Source organism: Harmonia axyridis, chromosome 3, assembly GCF_914767665.1.
Source record: "Harmonia axyridis chromosome 3, icHarAxyr1.1, whole genome shotgun sequence".
In the NCBI taxonomy this organism is placed as follows: domain Eukaryota; kingdom Metazoa; phylum Arthropoda; class Insecta; order Coleoptera; family Coccinellidae; genus Harmonia; species Harmonia axyridis.
In genome coordinates, this window is record NC_059503.1 from 62,186,435 (window position 1) to 62,208,009 (window position 21,575).

Sequence of the window (21,575 nt, forward strand, 5' to 3'; positions counted from 1 at the left end):
CGAAACAGGACTGAAATCTGATACAAATTAAGGATTGAAATTTATTTCAACAAGTAAATGAATGATATTGTGAACGATTCATAAATGATCTTCAAGATATCTTATCCTAGAATAACTGCTTATGACTTCATTCAAATTTCTCTACTATCTTGGGACCAACAGCTGGTACACTTTTCACTTTGTAAGACAATTGGGTTCCGTGGGCTGCAGCGTCTACAGAGGCTGTTCCCTGAAGGTCGACATTCGGACCTTGCAATGGTACCACTTCAGACCTGTAAAGTACAATTTAGTTAAAAAATCAAAAAATTAATTTCTAGATTCGTTGCAAAAACACATTTAGATAATCTGTACACCTATTTTCCATAGATGTAGTAAATGCTCGATCATATTTAACTTAACTCACTCTCAATCAGATAGCGCAAGGTGAAAGTGTATGCAACATATCGCTTCAAATCAATATCTACTTCATTTATCTCCTCTTCAATCAATCAATCAATTCAATCAATCCTAAAAAACTTCTAAGCATTTTTTTATTCACCCCACTACTTTTCATTATATTTCTCACAATACTTTCTTAGTATCCTTATTATTACAGTCCAACTGAATAATTATTATTTTCCTATATAACTATGAATTTCCCCTGGAATTTTTAACCAATTTTCAACATGACAATACCAAATTTCTTTTTTTATGTCTGATCTTAAATCAACAACAATAAAATAAGAGTATCAACATAAAAAAACAAAATAGTATGATATTGTAATGAATTAAATCTTTTCTCACCTTACTATTCTGTATCCTTTATCATCTGCTACATATTCATAGGTCCTCTTGAAATAACCATCACTATAGCTATAGGAACCCTCAACTTTTAAGCCCTTTCTTACTTCACTCCTTTGCTGGGTCTGATCGTTGATTTTGTCGTCGATTTTGGTGTTAAAAGAATAACTGAAAAAATAATATGTTTCACGTGAGAATATCAATGATTTGTAACATCTTGACGAATTTGATGAGTTTATTTCCACTTCAAATTTCATTATTATTACTGATGAAAATGTTATTTTTTTTTGATTTTTCAGTGTGCTTCATGTGAATATCCATCTAAGAAAAACTCCACAAATATATTTTGAAAAACGCAATGATATGTAGGCAAAATGGAATATATGCTAAAATGTAAGAATATCCACGATGGAAGAATTTTTGGTGAGGTATCGAGTTCACGGAAACATGACATTTTTTTTTAATTGTAAATTTCAATGAAATGAAAGATTTGAATGTCCGTCTCCCATAATTTGGTGTCGCTATGTTGAAGTAACGATTGGAAATTTTATAACAATAATTTGTGTAAATCAAAAAAGATAAAAAAATGAAATTTTTTGTTTTCAGACAAATAATATTCTGTGCGTACTTACTGAGCGTTTTTATTTTGTTCAAGTTCTGATTCTGTTGGAACTTTTAAGGGTGAATTACGAGTAGCAGGCAAATTAACATTTTGCACTTTATTCTCAGAATCGTTATCTTCGAGTTGTAAATTTTTATGCCATCTTGGATTGGAAATTTGTGGTAAACATTGTACCATCACTAATATACTTGTAAACACAATCTGGAGAGAAAAACATAGCATAATTATAAAAACTTAATTAGATTTAACAATTTGACATAATATTCTTCATTTTTCGATTACTCACCAGTTTCATGTTGTGATAGTTATTTGAATAGAATTATTTTTAGTATGATGTCGATAGAATAATACTAGAGGTATCGATGTATTGTCCATCATTTATATTCTTTTGTGGTATGTAACTTGTTTTTTGAGAACTTTCGAATATCATTATCGAAATTATCAATTCCTAATTATTTCTCTGGATTCCCTTTGTGGAAAAAGAATATAAGTAGAAGATAGTTGTCCAGATTGATACTGATGTTCAATAATGATTAGGTATATGAAACTATCATGTTATATCATTGATATCGGAATGATTATTTTCTTTATGAACTGGATATTGTTCAATGTTCATCGATAAAAATGAACTAGTACAAAATTTTTCTTTCGATGAAAATGAGAAAAGCTTGACTTGAAGTTAGGAGCTTTCGCACTGGTTCAAATTCGTATACCAATCATGTTATATGTTCTCATAAAATTGATTTGTTGTCCTTTGAATACGATTAAATATTCATATTTTCGAAATCAATTTGCCACCGGAAGCAAATTCGGATTTTTATCTGAACAACGTCAAATTTGTTCACTAGCATTCTATATCCACCAGTAATTTTTTTACGATTTTGATATATGAACTTTTTCGATAGATGAGTTGTAGGTAATTTAGTTTCTTCCAATTACCCCTAGAAACCAATTGAAAGGAATTTTTCGGAGAGTTTGGAAGTTTTCACTATTTTGATTTGTATAGATAAATATGTTGTTGCCAACTTGGCTGATTTGGTCGATAGAGGAAATATTTTTATAATATTGAAGAAATTAATGAAGAGTTCTGTCGAACGGTTTAGTCAGTGTAAACATAGGGGGCGCCACGTGTTTCAATTGATTAGTACATGCAGCGGACAAAAAAATTCTCAATCATATTATTTCTTTACTTATTTTAGTTACTAAACTGAAAGAATTATAGCTAATTCTAGTGTGAATTCACTTCGTGTTTCTCTTCAAGTAGGTTACTCAATGTCAAAAAGTTCTGACAAGACACTTAGACTACTTAACAATTTGAAAAATATTCCAAAATCACCGCATATTTGAATTCGTGAAATCTAAAATTGATTTCCCATTCACATATAACAAGTTTTTGTTCAATTCAAGACGTAAAATTATAACAATTAAAACTTTGAGGAGAATAAAAGATAAATTGTTTTATTCTCTGATAATGTTTTTGAAGAAATAATAGTTTACACTCATTAGATCGGATTCTGGAGCAATAAGGATCAACTTGATTATTGGTGGATGCGATCATTTCTTCATTCTGTGGCTGTCTCGAGTGAGTAGAGTTGATCATTGAGCTGTTGAAAAAAAACTTCATAGGATACCATTCTCGAGCATTAATTATTTATTAGTTAGTGATTTCATATTCTTCTTCCTATGGGTAGAGAGTACTATTCTTTATAATCTATTCTATTTTTTAATCCTAGATCCATATTTATTTTTGCACAACTCGAGATCGAATGAAGAAAGGAGCGCATCCACCAATAATCACAATGAAATTATTTTCTCTTATCAATGGAATTTTGTGGTCACTAACCCTAAATCGAATAATATACACGGTATCCATTTTATGAAAATATGTCATACCTACCTTGTTTTCAAAGCATAAGTTTCTATTGATTGTGGTCAGTTTTGTATTACCTTTGAAGGTACGATTTCTGATCATATCAGAGTACCCATTTTTGGGTGCTCAATTCAGAATAAAAAATGATGAAAATAAATGTTCAAAATGGTGGAAAACCTGTAATGTTCGTGGTTGACCTATGAGAGTTGAAATTAGACTGTCGAAATATTCCAGGTATGGTTCATCTAAAAAAAATTCACTGTAATTTACATGAACCTTTTTTGGGAGGAGTTTACAAAAAAACTCTCGTCCTTGAGATATTATCCTAAGTTGTGGAATGTAAATTTGAACTGACCTTAGGATATTAATTTTCGTTTCATTCTTTCATATTCATGGATCGGTTTCAAAGTGATATGGCAATCGATTTTTATGTTTAGGATTAGTTAATAATGTTTTTTTTGCGCTAAACTATTTCAAAAGCTTATTATTGAAAATTAGAAACTAAAATTCTGCAAAAGGTCTATTCCATGAAATGATTCTGATTATTAATTTGTATCGTATTTTGCGATTTTGAAAATTTGGAAATAATACGAATATTTTCAACGGTTTCGTTCATTTTTTCGGTTAGTTTTTAATCACGATTTCCGTTTAAAATTTCGACAAATATCTGACATCTGTTACCACTAAATACTAGTTACATACTACTCGATTTTTGTCATTCTTTAATTCTTTGCACAGTTCAAATGTATTTCATGTTTTTACATTGTTTCTTATCGCCCTTTACATCACGAACTTTAACATTTATTTATTTATGTTCAAGTTCATTTTTATACAATTCATAATTCATTCATGACTGATATTTTGGGAATCAATTAAAGAAATTATATGCTAGAATCTAATATATCTTTCAAGGTTCACTGTCACATTGGAATGCAGAGGCTGCTCAGGGAGTTTATTTTTTCAACGATCTCTTAAATTAACAGATAACGTTTAAGCTGCTTATTATTTGAAGACTTGAACAGTTTTGTTCGAATCGTTTCAAGATGCTATAAAAACTACTATATAAAAAATTATCTCCTTAACATTATTCTTTCGCAATTATTCATCGAGCACATATTTCTTCATTCTAAAAAGTCATGAAGCTAATACTTTCATTCGATATAGTTCAAGTATACATTGATTTTAATGAAAGCGACACATATACAAATGTTCCGTCTGGAAACAATTGACATTTTGATAACGAGTTTATTTCAATGTTGTGAGTACCCACTACCTAACCTAACCACTATTGAAGGTAAAAAGACACATGTAATTCGATGTGTCTTTTTCAAGAATATGTTAGATTCTAATTAGAATGTTCTTTTCTGCCCTACATATTAGAAAACCCAAATGTCAATTATTTCTACACGGAGAATACTAAAAATATATATGTAAAATCCGTAAATGAATACCATTTAATCTCTAATTTAGTCTACTATCACAACTTTCTTCAGGTGCACTATAAACGTTTTCTACACCAATAAATATTAATATTAATGCTGCTTATAAACATAATTCGATTTCACCCTAATTATGACGAAAATGTGGCAATTATTCTAATATTTATCAGCGCTTTTCAAGTCTTATCACAGAATTTTTTTTTTAATCTACAGTTTAAATCCCCAATCTTCTTTTATCATGTCGGCACCCTTTTCTGCAATCATGAAAGTTGGAGAATTGGTATGAGCTGCTGGTATCTTCGGCATAATCGACGCATCTATAACCCTCAGACCTCCAATACCATACACCCTCAGTCTGGGATCTACTACAGCTTTTTTATCTGACGGTGGTCCCATTTTGCAAGTACCACTTTGATGGTAAATTGTAAATGTCAAATGTCTAGCCATACATTCGAAATACTCATCGGTCCCGAACGAGTATTGTTTACAGCCAGGCATAGGAATTGTATGGAGTCTGGCTCCTAATTTCTGTAATGCAGGTTGTTTGGTAATGTTGATAGACAATCTCAAACCTTTTATTATGGTGTCTACATCCTGTTTGTCAGCGAAATAATTGGGAAAGATCATAGGCTTCGTTTTATGACTCCTAGATTTCAACATAATTCTTCCTGCACTCTTCGGTCTCAGTAGCATAGGAAAAACCATAAAGGAATCGAGGTTTTTTATCGGCTTGTAAACTTCATCGAAAATTTCTTCAGTTATACCGAAGTCTTTATATAAAAGAGGATCTGACACTAAAGAACCACCTTGGAATAACAGTTCCATGTCTGGATATCCATCCAGATCACCAGGACGTTCGAAATCGGTGAACAGTAAAACTTCACACCCTCCTGGTATAGACATAGGGCCTTTGTGGTAGTTGAAATACATTCTGAGGTTCTCCACGGTAATCATTCTGTCCAAAGTAAGGGAGTATGGCTTGTCGATCAAGAATGTCAGTCCGCCAAGAGCGATATGGTCCATGAGATTGAAACCAACCCTGGAGTTCTTCAATACCGGTATTCCAAGCTCTGATAAATGTTTCTTAGGGCCTATGCCGCTTAACATGAGGAGCTGCGGTGAGTTTATAGCACCTGCTGATACTATGACTTCTTTCTTGGCTCGGATGATGTACCTTTTACCCAACCTTTCAAATTCCACGCCATAGGTTTGTTTGGTGCTAGGGTCGATGAGGATTTTGCTGACCATGGAGTATTTTTTGACATGAAGATTTGGACGGTTTCTAATGGGGTGTAAATAGGCCCTGCTTGAACTTTCTCTCACGCCATCTCTCATACTGACTTGAAGCTGGGAAACTCCAATTTGTTTTGGCCCGTTGTAGTCGACGTAGGGAAAACCTGCTTCTTGAGATGCTTCTATTATGGCGTCGGCTATCTTGCTTCGGTATGGGGGATAGCTTACTGCTAGGTAACCATTATCGCTATGATAGGGTGAATTCTTGTACTCGTCGATGGTGAAGTTCTCGATCTTTTTGAAGTAGGGTAGGATATCTTCGAACGACCATCCAGTGTTGCCAAGGTCAGACCAGTGATCGTAGTCTTTGCGGTTGCCTCTGGTGTAAATCATATAGTTCAAGACGCTCGACCCTCCGATCACTTTACCTCTAGGCCAATTGCACTGTTTGTTGTCCAGTCCCATGCAATATTTGTCGCTGGGTTCCGTTTTGTATTTCCAATTGGATTCCGTGAATTGTAGATAATTGGCTAGAATTGGGAGGTCCATAACGTAGTTCTCTGGACGGCCTGAAAGAAGAAAATTATTATTTTCATTTGGATTTTATTATCACTGCGGATATAGTGTCGATAAGCAATAATGGTTACTCTGAATTAATAATGAATTAATTATATAGGGTGTTTTTTTTTTCGAGGTATTTAACTTTAAGTTGGCATTACTGTTCAAGATGGAGACCGATTTAACAGCTGTCAAGTGATTTATTCTCAGTTTGGTTTGGCAATTCAACATGAATAGACTCACGCCTGAACAACGCTTGCAAATAGTGCAATTTTATTTCGAAAATAATGGTTCTGTGCGGAATACGTATCGCGCACTACGTCCATTTTATTTTGTTTAGCGATGAAGCGCACTTCTGGTTGAATGGCTACATCAACAAACAAAACTGCCGCATCTGGAGTGAAGCTAATCCTCAAGTGTATGTCGAAACACCGTTACATCGAGAAAAACTGACTCTTCGGTGCGCTTTATGGGCTGGTGAAATCATTGGTCTGTACTTCTTCAAAAACAATATATATTGAGTTATTGGGTATAGGTTACCAAATATATTCCAGTGAAATACTCTTTATTTTTATTCAGCATTATTCAAGCTTCTTCAAAAACGATAATGGCCAGAACATTATAGTCAATGGTGATCGGTATAGAGCCATGATTACTAACTTTTTCATTCCTGAATTGAACAACCATGATGTCCAGGAGCTGTTGTTCCAACAAGACGGCGCAACATGTCACAAAGCTCGTGCCACAATCGATTTATTGAAAGACATGTTTGGCGACCGCCTGATTTCACGTTTTGGACCTGTTAATTGGCCTCCAAGATCTTGTGATTTAACATCGCTAGACTACTTCCTGTGGGGCTATGTAAAGTCATTGGTCTATGCGGATAAGCAATAAACCCTTGACCATTTGGAAGACAACATTCGCCGTGTTATTGCCGATATACGGCCACAAATGTGGAAAACGTAATCGAAAGTTGGACGTCCAGATTGGACTACATCCGAGCCAGCCGTGGCGGTCATATGCCAGAAATCATATTTTAAATGTAAAGCCACAAGATTATCTTGTGGATAAATAAAATTCATGTCAAACGAATAATCCATCGTTGTTTTATTGAAATTCAAAGTTCTATAGCTCCAAAAAAAAAACCTTTATATCCACAATTGAATCCAAAATGAGTACTCATAGTGAATAGGCAAAAATAACAAGGTCTTTTTAGTCTGGGTTCCAAGTCACTAGGGAATAGAAGGAAATGAAATGACCAACACACTTGCTTGAGAAAAGGAGCACACAATCCTTTCATTGACACAGAACCAAGTGTTTCAGGAGAAGGAAAAATCGAAAGAGAAACAATGGTGAAATCTTCCTGGGTAAGATCATTCTAAAAAGTTTCTCCAGTTATACCAAAGTCTTCGAAACGTTGACACTGCAAAATTTAAGACGTATCTAAATCTTGGCAAGAATATACTATATCTCCTCACTATATATTTGTGGATTCCTCATAGGGCATTGTCGCCCCAGGAAACATCTCTGGAGAATGGGTCTAACAGAAAAAGAAGAGAGTAGATTCTATGGAAAAGAGAAAGATCCCAGAAATCCTGGGTGGAAGCAACCTCGGAAACAACACGGCGAAACCATCATGTATATATGATTGGAATAGGCAGTACAGAAACAATTTCAGGTCATTTATCATTGACATAAATAACAGAGGCTTTCGAATGGATCCCTGTGGAACTCCAAACAACGCCAATAACTCATTCAAATTGACTCTAAATCACTGAAGATGAACAGTTTCCTATTTCAAATCAAATCAAAATACGTTTCATTGTTCATATGAAATTTTGTTTTCCTAATAATTGAGAAATATTAAGATGAACTGAAATGTGGAAATAATCTGCGAAATAATGATATATGTACATATATCCATTATATTTCACTCAAATTTTATGTCTACGGAAACTTCATCAATGAATTAGCTCAATTCATTGATGAAGTTTAACCAGAATTTCGAGATATGATAATCCTCCAAACTAGAGAATACCTATAACTTATTGGTTCAGAATTTTATTCGTTATTTACCGAGAGTGTCGAACTTTGTTGCAAGAAGGTTAAAGGTAGATGGATTTTTCTTGAAAAATTTTGTGATATTAATTTTTGAAGAGATTGATTCAATCCGAAATAAGAAAATTCGACTGTGGAATGATTTGATGCATTACCTCGAAGAGTAAAGTCATATCTTTCAAGGATGCATTTATTATTTTCCAATTCTCATTATTTTTATTCAGATGATTCATCGGCAAAATTGTAAATGCAGGATAAGAAATTTCTGGTTAGTTGAGTAATAATATTCTTGTATGATGAGGGCAACTTTGAGAGTTTTTCCGCAAAAAATGGATTTTTTGTCACGGAAATATTTTTTCGATGTCTTTCTGGAATTCTTTCTGATTTTGGAGAATATATCGACATGAAATTGCGCAAGAATATCCAAATTGTTATTGCTCTTATAAATTTATAAGGATATATTGTAATTATAATTTCAGCTTGAATATGTAGAATATGAAGTTTTGAAATTATCAGGAAAACAAAATGTCAAAAGGTCATATTCACTGGACGCTGACCATCAACCAATTGGCATTCGAGATACCGAAATTCCATGAAAATTTTGAGTCTTGCTTTCTCCGTTTGAGAGTTAACGTGTTTACGGCAGGTAGACCCTATCATGACAGAAATGCCATCTAAAAAAAATGCAATATCGCTCTGTTCGGGAAATGAGCGTTCAAAAACTACAAATTGAAATGGAGAAGATAAAAACCGGGCAGATAATTAAAGATTTATTAAGAAGGATAGTCGAAGAACTATTATGTTGAAAGGATGTTGACTCTGCCCAATTCAAGGTGAATGGTATAAATTTATTATCTATTCTGCGTCGTTCTAACACCAGGAAATATTGTGGGATAAGCTGCCGAAAAATTGGTTACTTACTTCTCGAGTGTTTAAGTTCAAGTCTTTTTTTGTCCAAGCTATAAAGATTAATGAATCATTATCATTTTTTTTCTGAACATAATCTGAACACTCTGAAAGTTTAGGCAATTATGATGTGACTAATTATTTACCTGATGTGGAACCTTCTTGTCTTTGTAGTTTGTACCGAATATTTTCAAATGGGTATATCATACAGAGCCGTCGCTAGCCAAACTACCGCTCTAATAGAAGTCAACTCAGCAGAATGCAAAAAATTAATATTGGGTAATTTGGGTTTTTACCGAGAGATGAATTAATATAAGGAATTTATTCATTACCGAAAAAACACCAATTTGAAGCCTGTATAAAAAATTCATTTTGGGATTGGCAAGAAAAAATAAACCTTGATCTTTTCCCACCATATTTCTCGCATTATCGTAAATTTTTCAAAATTTAATCGTGTTTCCTTAAGTAACAAATCCTAAAAAATACTCCCCGATTTTCATCATTTTTTTTCGTAATTATTCAAAAAATTATTTGTGGAACACTTGGGTAAATTTACAAATCTGCCCTCTACTCTACATGACTTACATCGTAGGGGACGAAAAAATGCTTGAAAAATAAAAAATTATTGAGCTTACTTCCATTAACTTAATTCGAAGACCTAAAATCCAAAGGTCAATTGAAAAGGTAAGATATAATAACAATCATTTTGCATGATAAAAAATATTACATTTATTGATTGTGGTATATGAAATGAAAACCCTTCTTCTTCTTATATTTCTTCAGAATGATGAGGTGGAAAGGGTGGAATAAAATCGTTTTTCCAATATTTTGTGTTCTCCTGACGAATGAACAAAGTGTTTGGAGAATTGAAAATCAAAATTATTCCTGAAACATTATTCAAGCGGGCCACCCCAAAAGCGGAATAAAATTCGACAAATTTTATAATAGAGAACGCCGACAAGCCTGATGAGTGCTTGAGTTTTAGCATCACTAAGTCTTAAAAATCCAGTATGAGAGAGATTGCTTTTTTTTGTTATATTAAATTTGTATGCATTCCATCCTGTTGTTTCTGACTGAATTACATTTTCATTCGGTACTTTGAATTTCTACACATAGGTTTTTTGTTGATCAAGGTTGAAATGCATCCCCTGAATTTTGGCACCCTAAACTATTTCCTATCCTATATACCCCCTAGTGACGGCCCTGATATCATATAATTTTATGAACTGGTTGAGTATTTTATGAGCTAATTTAAGGTTGAGTTTATTAATGGGTTTATTCCGTAAATATGTGGTCGTTTGAGTTTTTTCTTTCAGTTTATTTCAAAACTGCATTTCCGAAATTAAATTTGCAGTTGAACGTAAAAAATTTTATGATGGCGCCAAGGAAACCATAGATTTCAAGAAGGATATGGAAAAAAACTACTCAAATATTTTCTTTATAATGGCTAAACAGACTGAGTTGAGAATTTTAATGTTGATATAAGATAACAATATTCCTTACAAAATTCCACCTCATCAGAATCGTAGAAAATTCAAGAAGAATATTGAAAAACGAAAACCGATATTTCCATGATTAGAAAATCAGGTTGAGAATTTACATTGTACATACAAAATAGAAAAAACATTTCAAGTATCCTGAAAAATTACGTATTTATAGAGTTATCAGAAATACTCGAAATTCAAGCAGAAAATCGAAAAATATTCTAATGTTTCTGTGATTATGAATCCGATCGAATTGAATGTGCCCAAGAAGACAGATTTTTTTGGTACTATTGCAATTGTGGAGATGATAATCGGGATAGTTTCCGTTGAAATAATACCCCACTGGCGCTTTATCTGAAATTTGAGGTCCTTATATTTTTAACATTTTTTCGACCTCCTGTTGACTCATGTTGTTATTTGCGACTAAAATCAATGAGTATTGCTGTTTTCTGGTGTTTATCGACTAAAAATACATCTGATTTATTGTGGGGAAATATTTTATCAGTGAGAACCTTACGATTCCATGACAGTTTAAAGTTTTCATTCTCAACGATGGTTTACGGTTGGTACTTGTATTACTTATGGCTCTTTTTCAGACTTTGATCTTGGATGACTAGAAGAAAAACTTTCGTTTCTGAATACATTCCACCTGATGTGAACCAATAGTTGGACACAGCAAAGTCGACATGATCCTGGTTCACCTTATTGAAATGTCTTCCATGTAGGGGCTCTTCTTTGCAATTTTTCTAGGTTTAACTTGTGGTTATTAGAAAAATGCTCCTTGTGCTGTTGTAAAGGTTTTGATTATTCTGCTTCGTATACTTGCTCGATTTTCTCTGAAGTATCATTCTATTACTTTTCTATTATAAGCCATTCATGGCGGGATCAGAAATTTATATAAGGGGTTGCACCCAAAGTGAAGTGCTGGAGGTAACTTCATCCCTCTCTCAAAAAATTATTTTCAACACTAAATTTCCGTATTATAAATATTTCAAATAAAAGATTCTCTAAATCCTAATAAATCGAATAAATTGCTTCATTAGTTGAAATAATAAACCTTTGCAATCGCTCAAGATAAATAATTTTCCACTCCCATGGAATTTTCACAATTCACGTTTTGCAATGTGTACAGTCTAAAAATCTAATAAAGAATTGTCTGGTCTACTGTCGCTGTGCGTCGGAATCTCTTCCATTACACAGAAAATTCTTACATTTGTTCCTAATGAAAATATGTGGTAATTTCCATTTTAGTAACATGTATTCCTAATTGCTAATTGGTCTGCTTATATGTTAACATTTAGGTCATTCACTTATAATTAAAAATTAATACATATTTGTTATTTGATACTGCATAAATGAATACTAAGCTTATGTGAAAATCGTTAATAAATATTCATCACAGTACATTGTCAATATACCTCCTTTTTCGTCTTCACTTAGGAAAAAAAATTCTTATTAGTACCATCATAGATTAAAAAAGTATTTCAGTGAATTTTTGAATATTTTGAAAGTTGTTATCATGAAAATATATTATTATTCCAATGACAGAAAACTAACTTACATCAGTCTTGAGTGAGGAAATAAACCACGAATGGAGCCCTAACAGTCTAATTTCACCTTCATTGACTGATATCAAATTGATATGTTTTGTTATTTACCAGAAAAGACTGATTTGGCAGTTGAGTGCTTTATTGTAGGTACAGCCATTTGGTATGCTGTCGCGATCTTACTGAATATTAAAATCTTGTCACTCGGTATGTTCTTAAAAATTGACAATACTTAAAGTACCTGCTTCTATGAGAAGGATATTCCAATCCGGATTTTCTGATAATCTATTGGCTATCACACATCCAGCTGTACCAGCTCCGACAACCACAAAATCGTATTCATCGTAAAGTTTTTGTGTGTCATCCGGCTCCGTATTTGCTTGATTCTCACCCTCCATTACCAGCTTGATCACACCTTCCAGCACTGATTGCTGATGAGCCATTGACGCCCATGTTGCCACCACAAGACTGAGCCAAATGGGATGTATCAGCGTCATCTTATCCTGAAAAGGAAAATATTCTGAGATTTGAACCATTGTCCATTGTTCATTTTATTTTGAATTGTTCGTTTATGTAATTTATGTTTTATCGTCAGAAATAGTAGTTATCTTTACTTTCAGAAATAAAGTACACTCATTGAATAGATTTTTCTCGGACATCAGATTGCTTTACTTTTTTTGGGTAGAAATGAAATTCTACTAGATTTTGAAAAAAACGGTTATTTTGCCTAAACCTCTCCCTGTAATGTCCATCCTTGACTTGACCCAGGTCATTTATTGTAGTTCATTTCTTAGAGGCTGAAATATTTCAAGACTTTACAAATTGTCACACACTCTCCCCAATTAGTAAGAAAAAATTAAAAATAACTGATAAAATGTGGCATCAAAGTCTGATATACAAAATGAAGTTGATGAAATTTCCAACCAAACTTAAGTGAATAATCAAATCGTACCCGACAAATAAAAAATTTAGGGTGAATACCGATAGTACCAGGTCAACGATCAGAGAAATAGAAGCCGGAGTTCCTCAAGGATCGGTGATAGGACCGCTGCTGTTCACCTAATAAAGGGTGTTTTTTTTAGAGCTATAGAACTTCAAATTGCAATAAAACAACGATGGATTATTCGATTGACATGAATTTTATTAATACGCAAGATAATCTTGTAGCATTACATTTTGAATATGATTTCTGGCATATGACCGCCACGGCTGGCTCGGATGTAGTCCAATCTGAACGTCCAATTTTCGATGACTTTTTCCAACATTTGTGGCCGTATATCGGCAACAACACGGCGAATGTTGTCTTCCAAATAGTCAAGGGCTTGTGGCTTATCCGCATAGACCAATGACTTTACATAGCCCCACAGAAAGTAGTCTAGCGGTGTTAAATCACAAGATATTGGAGGCCAATTCACAGGTCCAAAACGTGAAATTGGGCGGTCACAAAATTATCTTGTGGATAAATAAAATTCATGTCAATCGAATAATCCATCGTTGTTTTATTTCAATTCAAAGTTCTATAGCTCTAAAAAAAAAACATCCTTTATTAGGTGTGTTTGGAAATTCAAGAAAATATTAGAAAATATGTGAATATGTATGTGTTTTTATATCGAAAAATTGTATTTCGAGAGGCGGTAATGAATATGCGCCACATTTAAAAAAATCTAGAATAGTATTTATTAGTTTCAAAATTTTCGATAGAGCTGTTTGGAATAACGAATGTAGTTATTCCTTTGTCACATAATCAATAGAAATTATTCAGCGTTTTCCATTTTGATTGTAATTTTTCCATCTGAGATTAATAACCACTAGCCAAATCTATCCTGCAATATTTTTCGTTTGTAACTCATCAGGCTGTTGAAATTCATTGGATTCTTCAGTCGATAAGAAAAAGATTTATAGACCGGATAATAGAGAGAGAGAGAGAGAGAGAAAATAATATTATCTTATATTTTTCCATTACTACACAATTCATGAACATGATTGATTATTATTGAACATCACATCTGAAATAGCACGTTGGGAATGATTATTATGGACTTCTCGCTAATACATAATTTATGTTGCATTTGATGTGTTTTTAAAAAGGAGGAATTTTATCGCATATTTTTACGCAACTTTCGTGTTTCATTATTCAGAAAGGAAAACCTGTGATTTACCATGTAAGAGCAGTTATTAGTGCTATCATTTAATACTGTGTGGAATTAGAAAAGTAGGTAATATTTCTGCAATGATCAGTGTGAAGGAATAAGTAACTACAATTTCCAAAAGAAAACTTTGGACTCTATGAAATAAAATTTAGCAAGAATAGCAGGTTCTTGAAACGAAATCAAATGAAATCTTAATTCTTAATAATGTTCTGAGTATATTTATTTATTGACGACTTTTTCATACATATTAGATAAACTCTCGGGAGGCGAAGTTGAGCCACAGGCGACTTCTTGTAGAAGACTAGAAGAATAGTCAAATTAAATTTTCTCGTAAAAATTTTTAGTTCGATTTAAATTCGAATAATTCGAAGAATTTATCTTCACAGGTTGTTTCGATTTCGATGTCATAGTCATCCATGACAAAAACCCCAGAACTCTTTTTTTCCAAACGAGAAGTTTTTTTTATTATTCAGGTGGAATTTTCTTCAAAAACATAGTGTTAAAGTGTAATACTACTGCTCTAAATGCTTATTTCCTATGATATATAGCAAAATCACATTTTATTATAAAGAATGGTCCGATTCCCATTAAGTCTTTTGAAGTCAGGGTGAAAAAAAAAATTGTCAAGAATTCATCTCTCCCAACAAGTTTAAACTAAAGGGTATTTTTTTAGAGCTATAGAATAACGATGGATTATTCGATTGACATAAATTTTATTTATCAGCAAGATAATCTTGTGGCATTACATTTTAAATATGATTTCGGGCATATGACCGCCACGGCTTGCTCGGATGTAGTTCAATCTGGACGTCCAATTTTCGATGACTTTTTCCAACATTTGTGGCCGTATATCGGCAATAACACGGCGAATGTTGTCTTCCAAATGGTTCAGGGTTTGTGGCTTATCCACATAGACCAATGACTTTACATAGCCTCACAGAAAGTAGTCTAGCGGTATTGAATCACAAGATCTTGGAGGCCAATTCTCAGGTCCAAAACGTGAAATTAGGCTGTCACCAAACGTGTCTTTCAATAAATCGATTGTGGCTTATCCGCAAAGACCAATCACTTTACATAGCCCCACAGAAATTAGTCTAGCGGTGTTAAATCACAAGATCTTGGAGGCCAATTCACAGGTCCAAAACGTGAAATTAGGCGGTCACCAAACGTGTCTTTCAATAAATCGATTGTGACACGAGCTGTGTGACATGTTGCGCCGTCTTGTTGGAACCACAGCTCCTGGACATCATGGTTGTTCAATTCAGGAATGAAGAAGTTAGTTATCATGGCTCTATTCCGATCACCATTGACTGTAACGTTCTGGCCATCATCGTTTTTGAAGAAGTACCGACCAATGATTCCACCAGCCTATAAAGCGCACCAAACAGTCAGTTTTTCTGGATGTAACGGTGTTTCGACATACACTTGAGGATTAGCTTCACTCCAAATGCGGCAGTTTTGTTTGTTGACGTAGCCATTCAACCAGAAGTGCGCTTCATCGCTAAATAAAATAAAATGGACGTAGTGCGCGATACGTATTCCGCACAGAACCATTATTTTCGAAATGAAATTACACTATTTGCAAGCGTTGTTCAGTCGTGAGTCTATTCATGATGAATTGCCAAACCAAACTGAGAATAAATCACTTGACAGCTGTTAAATCGGTCGCCATCTTGAACAGTAATGCCAACTTAAAGTTATATACCTCGAAAAAAAAAATACCCGTTATAAAATTTATCAATTATTTCAACCAACAGTCTTCGAGAATCACCCTGTATAGTATACATCTCTGTTAAAGCACAGAATAGAGAGGTATTACAGAAGCGACACTCTTTGACATTTCCTTTGTTCTCGATGTAACCAATTTTGGTGACCTTGAAGAACTCTCAGAAGGCTGGTAGTTCTACATGACCACAGAATAGTTAATATTTATATTAAAACTTCTCAATTCTATGACATGGCGGTCCATTTAAATTACATTTGTATGATTACTGTATGATATTTGGGACATGACTGCGTATTGAATGGAAGTAGTAATTCTATTTCAAAATATTTTTCAGCCTAAATTTGTATTTCATTTCAGAATTTGAATTAATGGTAAGTTTCCGACTTTTATTATCTTACTTGAATTTCCTGAAATACAATAAAATCGCTTTTATAGAATACATTAATAATAATAAATAATAATTTTATATATATATCGTACTTGTGTCAAACGGGCAATGGACTCGAACACCGAAACACGTGGAAAGATGTAAACATAACTACTGACAATATGGCGGTTGGGTACCATGAAAAAGGGAGAGTGTCGCTTCTGTAATACCTCTCTATTCTGTGGTTAAAGTATAGGCAACGCATGATTGGAACGTAAATACTTAGAAATTCTACACGAGGAGGATATTAGTTAAACATGAAATCAATATCATTTTCAAATCGAAAATGAAGTAAGTCGTTTTTTCCCAATCACATCGTGTCGTAAGAATTGTGTTAACTAGCTTCGAAATGTTATTAAAAGCGATAAAATCAACCAAGCAAGTCGTCTCACCTCGTTTGAGACCGTTTGCACATTTTGCGAATATGTTTTTGCGATTGTTGAATGTCACATCGATCATGAAAGCCTTTTTGTAGATTCGATATCTCTCTGTAGTCTATATCTTTGGATTTAGGGAAAGTGAGGCATGAAGAAATGCTGAACTGGTATTTAATTGAGAGCGATAAACGCATTCCAACAGGCATATTGCAGATAATAAACTTAATTAGAGCTAGCTATGCTCTTTATGAATTTGCCAACGCCTTGTACGATATCCGATACCATATAATAAATATCTCTGAAATTCAGATTTCCTTTTTTCCCCAGACATCGCACTAACAATAATAATAATAATAAAGTTTATTTCATAAATAAACACTTAACATCACGGAGGAACATGAGGTATGACCTGTATGTGATATTAACTTAATTAAGATTTTTGAAATAAATGTTCCATAAGATAATTCGAAAGAAAATAATTACAATACCAGAAGAAAAACAAATATCATTCATAAGCACAATGTAAAAAGTTATTTCACATCCGATTTTAATAATTAATTGTATTATACTGTCTCAATCAGGTAATTATTGAAGTCGTCATCGTTGTATAATCTGTCATAAATTGGTGAGTGCATTTCTTTATTCGATTTCAAAAATTCTGGCCAGTCTTATATATTTCAGTCTTGTATTTGGGATCTCAACTATTATTTATCAAGTCACTGATTATCTTTCTGTTCTTACCATCCAACCAAGCTTTTAAACGCTTTTTGAATGTTCTTAGATTTTTCAAGTTCTTGAGTTGATCAGGAATGACATTGTAAATTTTTGTTCCTAGGTAAGTGTGATTTCTCTGGCCTATACTTTTATTGCATCTGGGTGGTTGGTAAGTATGATCTCTTCCTCTCGTCGAATATTGATGCTGTAACGTATTTATGGTTGTCTTTCCTGAGATGATGTCAGAAAGAAGTTTAAGAGCATACAGCAGTCTCACATCTTGGACTCCTGCCATATCAAATAACTGTTGGCTAGGAAATGTGCGCCTTTTCTTGTAGATGATTTTCAAGATCCATTTTTGAATGACTTCCAGAGGTTTTATCTGGTTCTGATAGGCACCACCCCATCCAACTATACCATAGCAAATTTGGGATTCAACTAAGGCTTGGTAAAGAACTCTTAAATGCTTCGTGTTACTAATGTTTTTACGTAATTGCTTAAACTTGAAGAGTAGGCCCCTTATCTTATTGACGAGGTTTTTTATGTGCTTATCCCATCTTAGCTGTTGATGTGATTCCTAAATATTTGATATTCTTTGTCCTTTCAATCGGTGTGTCACAGTCAATTTCTAGTTTTCCCATCTCTGGCAGATTTGTAGTGTAAGAACTGAAGTTTTATCGACGTTGAAGGTGAGGTTATGATTCCTGAACCATTTTTTTATTTATAAAAACATTGTTTGTGCCTTTTCCTCCAATTCCTTTCACGTATTCGCTCGATACTGGACGACTGCATCGTCGGCAAAACAAATAGCGTCCTCAGACTCCTTCATTTTCAGTAGATCATTCAAGAATATGAGAAAAAGGATAGGCCCCAATACAGTTCCTTGTGGAACTCCATATGTCACGGTCTCCGATGAACTTCTGGTCTGTTCTATTTCTACAACTTGTCTCCTGTTGGACAAATAACTTTTCAGTAATTCATAAATAGGTCCTCTAAATCCATATTTTTCAAGCTCTCCAAGTGATCGAGTATGACAGACAGTATCGAATGCTTTACACAAATCGATGAATATACACAAGGAAGGAATTTTCCCGTCTAGACACTATCCATTATATCTATTCACATTGAGCTTATCAGATGTATCCTTATCAATAATCACGAAACCTCAAAATTTGTATTCACAGCTTTATTATTTTCCACCAAGAGCAGATACACCTATCTACTGAAAACTACCGGAACTGATCAAATAATATTATTAACCCTGGGCTGAAGGACCTCGGTCGATTGCCCTTTGATAACTAGTTATCAATAAAGATCAGTTATTATTAATATTAACCAGTTATTGAATTATCGAAACAGTCATTTAAAAAGCAGTGAAAACTGTTATTTTATAAATGCATCAAAAAATTATCGTGGGCGAAGAGAAAAAAATAGTTATTTATGTACCAAGGACGAAAAACTGTATTATTATATAATAGTTTAGTCTGCAAATTGATAGCCTCGTCTCCGCCTCGACTAGCAAGCAGCCGAGACTATAGACGATAGTTTTTTGCCGAGGTGCATATTACATTCTTTCGTCGACCTCACCTACTTTTTATGGAAGTAGGTATTCACTAGTTTGATCATCTCGAATACGTTCCTGTTCGAACTGAAGACTCGTTCATAATTTTAATGAATGGAAACAAAATGTTTTCTCAATGTTCACAATTTTTGAAGTAAATTTAAAATAACCACTTCAAAATGCATGCCAAGTTTTGAGAATATTTTTGTCATCAGAACCTCTCATCTAGAAGAACTAACTGACAGCAATGGCTGATAAATCACATCTCCTATATAACTTTACTATATACAGTTAGTGGTCTCGGACACCGCATGAGTAAACAAGCGCTCAAAATCTCCTCATGCCCAGTCCGCGCTTTCTTCGAATTTTATATGAAGTTTTTGGGTTCTCAGCTTCCCAAATTGAAAATTCTGAAAAACAGTTCCTTTAACGATTTCATTGGGAAATGTAATTTGAAATGCCTGACCTCGGACAAAAATCCTTTGTTAGACATTTTTATGTTTGTAACAAAGAGACACGACAAATCTACCAGTAAATGTAATCATTATTCCTCATCGTTAGTATCTGCATCAATTATCCAGACAGCTTGCTGCACTTAATTCAACATTATCACTTCACATACGTTATTCATTTTATGGTCACTCAATTGTTATTGAATGAGTATTATTCATTATAGCCATAATTCAACTGATGTTTTTTTCGATTTGTTTTCTGCATGCTCAGTTTTTCCTTAGTCGTGAACTATTGCGATTTCTTTAGAAGGAAGATCTTATAATAAGATATATAGTTGGTGTAGGTATAGAATTTTAATTTATATTTTTCTAGGGAATAAGTAAAATTCAAGATTTCGGTGATATAGTAATTCAAAATGGCAAAATATTTGATTTATCAGAGTATCCGTTGGGGGATATATTGATTTTCTATAGACCTCGGGATATTTTAGCAACCTTTTTGATTGGAAAAACTACCCCTGGATCCCAAGAGAAGTCAATAATTTTTTCACAGTTTATTCACATCGCTAATAGTAATCTACATCCTGAATATGGTTATGCTCCGACGCGTATTTCCGAAGTTACGAATTTTCGAAGTATAAGGGTTGAAAAAACAACCCCTGGATCCCAAGAGAAGTCAATCATTTTTTCACAGTTTATTCACAGCGTAAAAAGTAATATACGTCCCAAATATGGTTATGCTCCGAAGCGCACTTTCGAAGATACGAATTTCCGAAATATTAGGGTTGGAAAAACTACCCCTGGATCCCAAGTGAAGTCAATAATTTTTTCCCAGTTTATTCACATCGCTAATAGTAAGCTACATTTCAAATATGGTTATGCTCCGACGCGTACTTTCGTAGCTATGAATTTTTCAAATTAAGACAGATGATAATTTGGATAAAAACGTTGCTATAATATCCCGAGGTCTATAGAAAATCAATATTTCCTCCAACGGATACTCTGAATACTATACGGAACCAACTTCCTAAATTTCTATTCGATCTAGTGAATATTTCCATAATAAATCGTTTTTTTCCGCACGCCACTGGTCACCGCCTTCGGGTGCTTTCGTCAAACAGTCTGCTGGAAATGGTCTGCTAAATTCACACCGGTCAAGTCAACCTCTATGTAAACGTAATGTTATCAATAAAAGCATTTTTTTTTATCTTGCATCTTGCAAGTAAAAATTATGTGTGTTGAGAAAGCAGGATTAACCTACGTCTTTACATAAATTTGAAGGAAATAAATTGAATTGAAAAAGGAAAAACATTTTTTTGTTGCTTTGAGTGAGTCTACTATATGTTTTTTTTTATACTAGAACGGCACCTGGAAGTAATTGTAGATTGAAAAAAGAATTGAGTGTTTTTCTCAATATTATCGTTCATTATAAATTTCAATAAAAGTCAGTTAATATGTCTATTAAATGATATTTTCAATTTTTTCAATGAAATCTTTCGTGATTGTTTGTTAGCGAATCTGAAAGAGTATATTTCACATTATTCAGTTCCAGTTTTCAAATCAAGTTGATATATTAGAATATATAATTAAATATAATTGCCTAAATTTTGCATTTAATATCAGAAATTACACTCAAAATGTAGCAATATTATTATTATTAAATAAGCGCTT

The 21,575-nt window shown here is 33.5% G+C and overlaps 3 protein-coding genes across 5 annotated transcripts in view; 1 reads left to right on the top strand and 2 right to left on the bottom strand.

Annotated features, from left to right (window-relative positions):
* The window catches only part of LOC123674766 (flotillin-2), a 374,288-nt gene that overhangs the window by 93,904 nt on the left and 258,809 nt on the right, over positions 1-21,575 (top strand). The window lies entirely within an intron of this gene.
* LOC123674770 lies at positions 28-1,788 on the bottom strand. Its single transcript, XM_045609845.1, has 4 exons — positions 1,689-1,788; positions 1,413-1,603; positions 784-948; positions 28-272 (listed from the first exon to the last, which is right to left on the bottom strand). The coding sequence occupies exons 1-4, from the start codon at positions 1,695-1,697 to the stop codon at positions 128-130; spliced, it is 510 nt and encodes a 169-aa protein (XP_045465801.1). The 5' UTR covers positions 1,698-1,788; the 3' UTR covers positions 28-127.
* The window catches only part of LOC123674752 (glucose dehydrogenase [FAD, quinone]-like), a 31,473-nt gene continuing 13,926 nt past the window's right edge, over positions 4,029-21,575 (bottom strand). For all 3 annotated transcript variants that reach the window (XM_045609815.1, XM_045609816.1, XM_045609817.1), the window contains exons 2-3: positions 12,739-13,000; positions 4,029-6,513 (exon numbers count right to left, since the gene is read on the bottom strand). In XM_045609815.1, the coding sequence (XP_045465771.1) occupies positions 4,919-6,513; positions 12,739-13,000 (1,857 nt within the window). In that variant the 3' untranslated portion in view covers positions 4,029-4,918. The remainder of the gene's footprint in view (positions 6,514-12,738; positions 13,001-21,575) is intronic.